Source organism: Odontesthes bonariensis, chromosome 1, assembly GCF_027942865.1.
Source record: "Odontesthes bonariensis isolate fOdoBon6 chromosome 1, fOdoBon6.hap1, whole genome shotgun sequence".
Lineage (NCBI taxonomy): Eukaryota > Metazoa > Chordata > Actinopteri > Atheriniformes > Atherinopsidae > Odontesthes > Odontesthes bonariensis.
The window spans coordinates 33,949,260-33,959,246 of NC_134506.1; the positions used below are offsets into that span (position 1 = coordinate 33,949,260).

At 39.5% G+C, this 9,987-nt stretch overlaps 2 protein-coding genes across 6 annotated transcripts; one reads left to right on the forward strand and one right to left on the reverse strand.

Annotated features, from left to right (window-relative positions):
- Positions 1-1,147: 1,147 nt before the first annotated feature.
- LOC142379740 (arylamine N-acetyltransferase, pineal gland isozyme NAT-10-like) lies at positions 1,148-5,917 on the reverse strand. 4 transcript variants are annotated; one of them, XM_075464967.1, is made up of 4 exons: positions 5,800-5,917; positions 4,359-5,206; positions 3,852-3,911; positions 2,404-2,579 (listed from the first exon to the last, which is right to left on the reverse strand). In XM_075464967.1, the coding sequence occupies exons 2-4, from the start codon at positions 5,199-5,201 to the stop codon at positions 2,502-2,504; spliced, it is 981 nt and encodes a 326-aa protein (XP_075321082.1). In that variant the 5' UTR covers positions 5,202-5,206; positions 5,800-5,917; the 3' UTR covers positions 2,404-2,501. The 4 variants fall into 4 exon arrangements, with proteins under 4 accessions (XP_075321108.1, XP_075321082.1, XP_075321090.1 ...); XM_075464975.1 differs by lacking the exon at positions 3,852-3,911 and having other exon boundaries at positions 4,359-5,208; XM_075464984.1 differs by lacking the exon at positions 2,404-2,579 and having other exon boundaries at positions 3,599-3,911; positions 4,359-5,208.
- Positions 5,918-6,555: 638 nt separating this feature from the next.
- sdr42e1 (short chain dehydrogenase/reductase family 42E, member 1) lies at positions 6,556-9,741 on the forward strand. 2 transcript variants are annotated; one of them, XM_075471920.1, is made up of 3 exons: positions 6,556-6,588; positions 7,997-8,069; positions 8,308-9,741. In XM_075471920.1, exons 2-3 carry the CDS (start codon positions 8,008-8,010, stop codon positions 9,407-9,409), a joined length of 1,164 nt encoding a protein of 387 aa, XP_075328035.1. In that variant the 5' UTR covers positions 6,556-6,588; positions 7,997-8,007; the 3' UTR covers positions 9,410-9,741. The 2 variants fall into 2 exon arrangements, with proteins under 2 accessions (XP_075328035.1, XP_075328027.1); XM_075471912.1 differs by having other exon boundaries at positions 6,568-6,650.
- The last annotated feature ends 246 nt before the right edge of the window (positions 9,742-9,987 follow it).

Genomic DNA, 9,987 nt, shown 5'->3' on the forward strand with positions numbered 1-9,987 from the left:
TGCCTCAAAGCTTACAAAAAGCTTGATGTGAACATTTCAGAAAGGGAAAAAAAACTGCAACATGAAATATGCTGAAATATACTCAGTCATAGTCTGAGAGATTTAAAAAAATGTTGTATTCTGACATAGAAGCAAGAAACAAACAAAAAACCAACAGAGCTTTTTGTTCCTGTAGAATTTCAGGCTATGAAAGTGTTGACTTTATATACCTGACAATGTTTGAGTGATCTGATCAGTTGTCTAACCCCATGTGATACCCTAAGGGAAAGATTACACAATTAACCAATGGGTACAGTACAAACACAGCAACAAAGTCTGGTTGGATTACTATGAATGTGACAAAGAGCTTTCCTTCTGCTGCTGACTTTTGATTTTAGAACAACCTTACTTATGCCTGAAGGCAAATTATATCCATCAAATATGATTACAATATTTGGAAACCTTTCTCTTATTTAGAAGAGAAACATGGAATCTATAAACAATAAAAACATACCCTTCCTCAGTTCATCATTCTCAATCATTCGCAACAGTCTTATGAGGTCTGGTATGAGCACTAGCTCATGGTGCTTAATGGTAGTTAATGCGAGTAAAAGGGTTTAGGAAGACATTACATGTCGACCACTAGTTCTTGTAAAGGAGTTGGATGGTTAGTTTTATGTCAGTTAATCCTTTTTTTTTTTTAAATCACTTTATTTTCTAAGAAATCCTGGTTCAAACCGACAATGTGTTTAGCCTCTAGCCATTATCAAGATGCCTCTGAGTGCTAGCATGAAACTCTCAAGAGCAAAGTTCATTTCCGCATTGAACAGGCGGATGGGAGGTGGCTGTTATGTTCTCAATCGCCTTTTATCAAGTGAGAAGGCCTCTTAACACGACCAGGGAGAGTTTTCTTGGGTGGTGTTTAGCTGTGCGTAGCCACACCCAGAGAAACGCAAAAACAGCCCATGAGATGTCAACTGGTCTGGAGGTCACACATATCTTCAAGAAAAACATTTAGTAATCTTTGCTTTCTTGTCAAGTAAGTGGTCATAAAACAGTTTTTATAACAGCAAGCAATATCTTAACAGTACATAATCAGGAAAGTAAGTAATAAAAGCAAAGTTATTATAATAAGACTCAAACAGCAGCTGTGCATGCAATGCAACACCACAGTTTAGGCTGCTTTATGTAACACTTGTTGATGTTGGCTTGAGAACTGGCTTTGTGTGTCCAAAAAGAACATGTGGCGCTCTGTCAGGTGGAGGCTTTCATTATTTGACAGTGAGCAGGAATGGAGTAAACACATGTTACCCAAATCTGTTTGTTTTGACTGATAATAGTGCTCTCATTTGCACTGTTTTCAGCTTTTTTTCCCACCCAAGGAATGATCCGTGTTTCAAGATAAAATAAAACAACAACACACTTAATATCCAAGAAAAATTATATTCGATGAGTGAGCACACAGAATAATAATTGTTATTGTTAGATAACAAATGTACAAGTTAATACACAAGAATAATCAATTTTTTTGGTTAATTCTCTTTCATCAAAGTGTAATCGTCTCATAATTCGTAAAGAGATGACTATAAGTCTTAAAAGATATACTTTGAAATAAAGTTCTTCATGTTACAAGTGTTATACAGTTTGGTTACAAATTTATTATAGAAAAAAAACAAGTAAAGGATTTGATGTTTTCGAAATGATTCCTCAGAGAGGACGTGTTCAGAGTGTGTAATCTGCCTTGTTGTTGACTGGTTTTAGCTTGCTCTGCAGCTTTATATTGAACTGTTCCCTCAGAACTTGTTCCATCTCATCATCGGTTACGTCCCTCATGTCTAATGCATCCACACCTTCCTCAGGTTTGTAGGTGACCTCACTGTAGGTCCAGCCAATCAGAGCTTTGAATCCCGTTGGTGTCTGCAAAGAGCAGATGGACTTGTTGGTGAACAGAGAGGTTGGATCTGTTTGAAGTGTATGGTTTATCTCAAAGAAATGCTCAGCCACACGAGGCTCCAACGTGAAGCAGTAGATCTGCTTTGTCTCCTTCCTGTCCAGTAAACTGGACTGAGCAAATTTTGGATTAACAACGTTTGGTTTCCTACCAGTTTTTTCAAACACCCAGATCTCCCCCTTGTCTAAGAGGCGAAACACACCCGCTGCCTGAGGTTGGTCCTTTCCAGAGATGAGTTCCAGTGGTTCCCACACTTGAGATGACACCCCAAAGCTTACATCTGCTATGTAAGCCTTCCCATCAATTCTAACCATATTAATGTGATGACTCTCACTGAGACCAAAGCTGTTGAGGATACTGTCGAAAACTCTCGCTCCCAAGGCTGTAGTGTTGAAGCCCATTTCTCTCAGCACCCACCCAAACAGGAAGTTGTTCTCGAGGCACCAGCCTCCACGGCTGCTCCTCACAATCTTATTGAAAATCACCTCAAGGTCCATGGTGATCCTCTCACCACAGTGAATGCTGAGATTTTCAAACGGGATGGACATGACGTGCAGTTTGTGTATCAGCTTCAGCGTTGCAAGGTCCGCTTTATCATAAGAGCCATGGAAACCAATCCTCTGGAAGTACTCCCCCAAATGCATTTTGCCTGTAAAATGCAGGACATTGCAGGAATTTAGTTCTTATTTGTTCCACACTTACACATACATTTGTTAAGCCATCTCAGTTGCCCCAAAGCTTACAAAAGCCCACACCGCTCTTTCTGATCAAGGCAGATGTGAACACTGCTGTTCAGTTGCATTCAGTGCAAATCTGTAAATGAAGTATATGAAAAGCAAATAAAAAAATGTTAAACCTTACCTAGTTTAAGCAATCAAAATTGAGCATTCATATAGAGAAGCAGGAAACAAAGAAAAGCTAAGAGCTTTTTGCTCCACGCGAACTCAAGAGATTTGACTGTAAAGGAATTGAGCAACTATATTTCACAATCCTTGTCTTAGTTGATCATTTGCCTAACCATGTGATGTGAAAGTATGACATGTAACAAACAGAAAAATGCGCACAAAACAAGTTTTCTTTGGAATACCCTCTGTTTAGCCAGTAGATTCTCTGAAGCTTTAGACTTCAGACTTTAATACAACTTTGATAATTCTCCACGGCAGACCGTACCCATAAAATGTGATTATGTGCCTTTTGGATTATGAAATAACACACTCTTCTGTCCAGAAGAAGAACATAGAGTTCATAAGCAATACAAACACACCCATCCTTTGCTCACTTTACTCTGTACCGCTCTTATTAGATCTGATAGAGGCCCAAGCTTAATGGTGACTAATGATAGTTAATTTGTTTTTTTCTTTTTTCTTCTAATGTGTTTGAAAGAAATCTAATCTAACAAGGACACTGTCACTACAGTCCTGGTTTAAACAGAGTATGCCTTTAGTTTTTAGTCATCATCAGTCTGTTTAAGCCTCCGATCACTAGCGTCAGACTTCCAAGGCCAGAGTTCATTCTCACATTGTTCACGATATTAGGAAGTAGCTATTTTACTCAAATTTGCCTAATATCAAGACAGAGGTCCTTTTAAGATGACCAAGGAGAATTTGTTAGGTCGGCGTTTGGCTTCGTGCAGCGACACCCAAAGAAATGCAACCGATAAGACGCCAAAAAATCAAAAGGGGCATTTAATGCTGGGAAACAAGTCTTACATCTTATAATCTGTACTTTCTTGTAAAGCGAGTAGATGGTCACATCTATACCATTTCAGTAACAGCAAGCCACATTCACACAGTAAATCATTAGCAAAGTAAATGAATTATAATACCACTCCAGCAGTAGTTGTACACATAAAATAAATAGTCAGACAAACACCACAGTTTAGGCTGTGTTATTGAACACTTGATCTCGACTAAGAACTGACTTTGTGTGCCAACAAAGAAGACGTGTCCGTCTGCAAGTTGGAGGCCTTTTTTTTTTTTGCCTGAGAGGAGGAAAGGAGCACGTGTTACAATTGCATGTGTAAAGTGATAATAGAGCTGTTATCAGCCCTTGCACAAGGCTCAGCCATGTTTAATAGAGATAAATAAAGTTAAAATGGTTAATACTTAAGGATGACAATAGAAGATACAATTCAAACCAACTTTTAAAACACAATAAACATTGGAATGCTCAGTATTGTAAGATAACTATTAAGTTAGTGAACATTACTACACAGGAATTGTCCATTTTGTCAGTTATCTGTCAACCTTTCAGCTACCTTTAACTCATGTACAAATACTATAGAATAAATACTTATACTATAAAATAAATACTTTAAAATGCTGTAATATATGTTCAGCTACAGATACACGAATGAAAACAGCTAAACTATCTAAGTGATCCCTCAGTGAAGACGTGTTCAGAGTGTGTAAAATGATGTGTTGCTCACTGGTTTTAGCTTGCTCTGCAGCTTTATATTGAACTGTTCCCTCAGAACTTGTTCCATCTCATCATCGGTTACATCCCTCATGTCTAATGCATCCACACCTTCCTCAGGTTTGTAGGTGACCTCACTGTAGGTCCAGCCGATCAGAGCTTTGAATCCCGTTGGTGTTTGCAAAGAGCAGATGGACTTGTTGGTGAATAACGAGGCAGGGTCTGTTTGGAGTCTGTCGCTCTTATCGATGAAATGTTCAGCCCCACGAGGCTCCAACGTGAAGCAGTAGATCCGCTTTGTCTCCTTCCTGTTCACTAAACTGGAATGAGCAAATTCTGGATTAACAATCTCTGGTTTTCTACCAGTTTTCTCCAGCACCCAGATGTCCCCCTTATCAATGAGGCGAAACACACCCGCTGCCTGAGGTTGGTCCTTTCCAGAGATGAGCTCCAGCGGCTCCCGTACCTGAGATGACACCCCAAAGCTTACATCTGCTATGTAAGCCTTCCCATCAATGATGATTTTGTTAATGAGGTGAGAATCAAGAGGGCTGAAGTCGTTGAGGATACTGTTGAAAACTCTTGAGCTCAGTGTTGTAGTGTTGAAGCCCATTTCTCTCAGCACCCACCCAAACAGGAAGTTGTTCTCGAGGCACCAGCCTCCACGGCTGCTCCTCACAATCTTATTGAAAATCACCTCAAGGTCCATGGTGACCCTCTCACCACAGTGAATGCTGAGATTTTCAAACGGGATGGACATGACGTGCAGTTTGTGTATCAGCTTCAGCGTTGGAAGGTCCGCTTTATCATGAGAGCCATGGAAACCAATCCTCTGGAAGTACTCCCCCAAATGCATTTTGCCTCTAAAACGCAGGACATTGCAGGAATTTAAGACACATTTAAGGCTTTCAAGGGGCTGCATAATATGACATCATTTTCTAAATAGATACACATGTTGCACACCAAAGGCCAACCCAGTATCTGATACAAAGTTGCACTTATTTTTTTCAAGGTCATCTCAACTATCTAAAAGCATAGAAACAAAGTTAGGTTTTTTTTGTCATTTTCTGCTCATATACAACTATTGCATCTAAAATGTTTGTAATGACTACCTGCTAAACAATTTACCGTCACCGTGGTTGGTACGTTATTTATCTAGCTTTATGTAACTTTCATAAGGACTGCTGACTCAGTTGATTTCCTGCCTAATGGGGCCATACTGGAAAATAAAGTGGAGGTAAAAGTTGTTGCGCATTTCTTTTAGTCCATGTAAAAAATAAACTACAAACATTTATTTCCAAGTTACTAAAGTTACCTTTACTTTCAAAAACTTTAAAAAAAACAGAATTGAAACTCAGAAGCCTCGCCCCTACAGGCGCTGCCGACATAGCACCCTTCAGTTCATCGATCCATCTTGAATCATTTGGCCCGGGGTTGCAAAACAGACCTCTTACCTTTAGACAGTGACGTAACCTGCAGCTTTGTGTGTGTTGTCGCGGTTTAAAGCTCAGAGCCGATAACGCAACACGACGTGGCTTTTCAGCGGCTGGCTAAAAAGTTATGTAGAGCACAAGCATCATCACTAGGGGGCGCTATCAAGCCCAAAGTGACACGGTATCCATTAAGTTTTTTAGTCATATTGTTGCATTATGGTGTTCAATAGATTTTACCTGTGGAAAAGTTAATTATGAACTTTGCCAGCTTTTTATAGAAGTGCCAGAACTGAGTACGATTTTAGATACTAAACTTTTGTTTCTGAAAATACGTTTCAGTTATATTTATACAGTTTAATTACTTTCGTATTATACTGTTGGTTATTAAAATAGTACTATCAACTACAATATTTCACAGCTATGGTTAATTTTGAACTATAAAAAAGAAATATCCGCTTTTATTCTGAATTTACGTCACTCCGGAAAATGCAAAGTTAGCTGAAGGAAGAATACATCTTCCGGCTTTTCCCTTAAAAACAAAAGCATGGATACAGAGAATTTGTCAAATTAGGGTGATGTTTAATCAGACAAGTTGTAAAATACGAGTATAATACACCTTCATTATTTAGGTATATTCAGTTTCCCTTTTTTTTCCCTTATTGTGTTTCAGAAATATCAGTTGCTGGTGAATTTATGCTTTTCGTTATGAAAAAAATTAGGACGCATTTCCGGTGTTTTCCTGCGTGAAAAACGTAACAAACACCGAATGCAGGAAGCAGAAACTCTCTCTGTCCGGTGCTTCGGTGTCCGGTGGGTTGAATGTTTGATATAAGACGAATATTTCTCATATTTTGTTCCTGACTTAGGAGGAGGTTGGTCCCTTTCATGAATACTCGAGTTAGCTGACAGTCCAGAGTAGGCTACAGGGTGCGAGCATGTCGCGCCTTTATGGAAAGCGAGTGATAAACTATAATATGCCATAATGTGTTACTACACAGAATACATAGGAGTAGTGTTTGCACTTTGATAAAAAGGTCATTTAATACCAACTCTCTGGACCCTCTCAGCTCTCTTAATCAATGTGAGCACGTTTAAGCCCATCGGAGCTAAATGTGGTCATTTTTTCTCACCAATCGCAAATTTTTTTGAATGATTGAGTTGAAATGTTTTCTCAAGCTCCCCAAAGGCATAAGGACTATTTCCACCGGGGGGTATGGGTGCATTCTGTACATCAATCTATTTAAATACAATCAATAATACTTGAATGAAAAAGCTTCACTTTTTTTAATAATGATCACATGTTTAGTATTTCGGTTCACCCTATTAGCACCCAACATGGACAAAATAAATGAAAAAAGCCTCATAAGAGTATGATAATGGCCGAGCTGTTGCATTGGATTGCCTTAGATTTTACTGAGGCACCTGAAGTGAGAGTAGTACATCTGAATGTACCTTGCTATTACAGTCAGTTAAAAGTATGGCTTTGTTTTTAAGGATATTAAATGTAACATCATTAGTTTGTATCCTGTATGTCTGCAATTAATAAAAAAAAAATTAGGAAAAAAAAATTAAAGGAACTTTAGAACAATCCTTGGGAAAGAAGTTACAAAACTAAAAAAAAAAACTAAAAAAAACTGAAACTATTTTTAAGTAGATTTGTTGCAGTTAGTCTTTTTATGCTGAACCTAAAGTTTTCGAGATATGATAAAAAAAAAAACTATATTTATTCAATGCGGATTAAAATATAAGGATGAGAGAGTTTAAAGCTAGAGGAGATATAAATTTGAATTGAAGACTCTTTGTTTCAATTAAAAGATGAGATATTGTTCTTAATTTGATTCTGAATGGCACACAGCAACAGCTTTTCAGTTAGAAATGGTCCTGTGGATAAAGCACATGTGGATGTGTGGACGTTCAGTGACCAATGAGTGATCGGTGTGGCTGAGCAAGTGTCTCAACACATTCCAAGAACCAAAATAACAAAACTTTTGTTTTGCAAAAATTGCAAAGACTTTATGGATTTCATCGCATTTTTCAGTGAGGGTTTAGTGAGTAGGTGGATTAATTAACCTGTGGGTTGTACCTTAAGTTAAGTTTAATCTTTTTTATGAACGTCTTTTTTATATATATATATTTGTGTGTGTGTTTATGAGTCAGCTTTTGTTTCCAATTTTTAAAACTTGTTCTCTTCATTAACCATAATCTTATAACATCACAGGTGCTCTCGCAATGGAAAACACACGTACAAACAGATTTTTGTTAACTGGAGGATGTGGATATTTTGGTTATCGGTAAGAACATTCTCATGTGATTATTCAATGTTTCCATCAGTCAATAAACGTGCAGTTACCGTTGTAGAGTTGCCTTGTGCAGTCATTCTGTATGACCACAAGGTGGCGGTGTTATGCCAGTTTTCTAAGTTATTGTGGCTCTTTGAGCGTCAAGCAACTTTTGTCATAGCTTTGAATTACACAATATTAAATGAAAATGGAGTACTTTTATGCCTTTTAATAGTTTGTTTATTTACAGCCTTGCTTGTGCATTGCATGACAAGGGAGCCGAAGTCATTTTGTTTGACACGGCCCCTCCAAGCCAAGAAGTGCCCAAGAACATCGTTTTTCTGCAAGGTGATATACGGGAATATGCACAAATCGAGAAGGCCGTGTCCACTGGTGTTGACTGTGTGTTCCACATTGCCTCATACGGCATGTCCGGTAGGGAGCAGCTGAAAAGGGATCTGATTGAGGCAGTCAATGTTCAAGGCACGCAGAACATCCTGAAGGCTTGCCTCCAGCACGGAGTGTCCAGGCTGGTGTACACCAGCACCTTCAACGTGGTCTTTGGAGGCCAAGTAATAGAGAACGGGGATGAAAGCCTCCCCTATCTACCCCTCCATCTTCACCCTGACCACTACTCCAGAACCAAGTCCCTGGCTGAGATGGCAGTGCTAAAGGCCAACGGCACAGCGTTGAGGGGCAGCTCTGGCGTGCTGAGAACCTGTGCCCTGCGCCCAGCAGGTATCTATGGGCCTGGAGAGCAGAGGCACCTGCCCAGGATAGTTGGATACATAGAGAGGGGCATCTTCAGGTTTGTTTATGGAAACCCCAAGAGTCTGGTGGAGTTTGTCCATGTGGACAACCTGGTGTCAGCACACGAGCTGGCTGCAGAGGCGCTGACCCCGGAGAAGCAGCACCGCTCTGCCGGCCAGGCCTACTTCATCTCAGATGGCAGGCCCGTCAACAATTTTGAATTCTTCAGACCTCTGGTGGAAGGCCTGGGCTATCGTTTCCCCAAACTGCGCCTTCCCATCTCTCTTGTTTACTTTTGTGCCTTTCTCACAGAAATGATTCACCACCTCATCGGTCCCTTCTACAACTTCCAACCGCTGCTGACACGCACCGAGGTGTATAAAACCGGTGTTACGCATTACTTCAGCATGGGAAAAGCCAAAGCGGAGCTCGGTTATGAGCCACAGGAGCGCAACCTGGACGAGGTGGTGCAGTGGTTCAGAAGCAGAGGCCACGGGAGGAAATGTCACAGCTCCCTCAGCATCAGATTGCTGCTGGACATCCTGTTTGTTTCTGCCCTCGTTGCTGTGGCTCTATCTTTTCTGCCAGTCGTTGGCAGCTGATGAGAAGCTAAACTGAAGGGGAAAAAAATCATCCTGAGGTTTCCCAACATGTAATACGTGCCGAATTAAGATTGCCTCATGAACAGATAGTTTAGTTTGTTTTTACTTAATCTGGAACCATCTAAACTCTGACCACATCCATGCACTTTTAAAGTGAGACCAGTCTGTGTTCTTTTTAAAGACTCTGCAAATACAACCTCTTTTTCTTACAACAGATCGCTTTTCAAGGAAAACCTGTAAGAATAATCCACAATAACTTACTACATGCTACTCTTTTACGCTGTCTTTAAAAAAACTGTATCACATGAAATAAAATAAAAACTGAGAAAAGTGTCAAATCTTCACTGTGGGTTTTTATTTTTAAAACTTAGTAAGTTAAAGAATCTTTAAAGAATAATTTGATGTACAACATGTAGATAAAGCTTTGGTAGACTGCTTCATAATGAAGACCAATAATAAACCAAATACACTTTTAATCATGAGCTCTATTTGTTGTCATAATAAACTTTTTTTTCCTCACCAAAAAGAGAAGCTTGCTTCTCTTTTTAAGCCACTCATACTCTTTACATTGAGTTCAG

What these genes read in the sequence shown, in the direction of transcription:
- LOC142379740 (XM_075464967.1), bottom strand. Translation starts at nt 5,201, where the DNA reads ATGCATTTGGGGGAGTACTTCCAGAGGATTGGTTTCCATGGCTCTCAT. An exon ending in TGCAGAGCAAGCTAAAACCA is followed by an intron (nt 3,912 to 4,358) that starts GTGAGCAACACA and finishes TCCTCCTCTCAG; the next exon opens with GCAAAAAAAAAAAAGGCCTC. An exon ending in CTTCTTTGTTGGCACACAAA is followed by an intron (nt 2,580 to 3,851) that starts GTCAGTTCTTAG and finishes TGCATTTTACAG; the next exon opens with GCAAAATGCATTTGGGGGAG.
- sdr42e1 (XM_075471920.1), top strand. Translation starts at nt 8,008, where the DNA reads ATGGAAAACACACGTACAAACAGATTTTTGTTAACTGGAGGATGTGGA. An exon ending in TGTGGATATTTTGGTTATCG is followed by an intron (nt 8,070 to 8,307) that starts GTAAGAACATTC and finishes GTTTATTTACAG; the next exon opens with CCTTGCTTGTGCATTGCATG.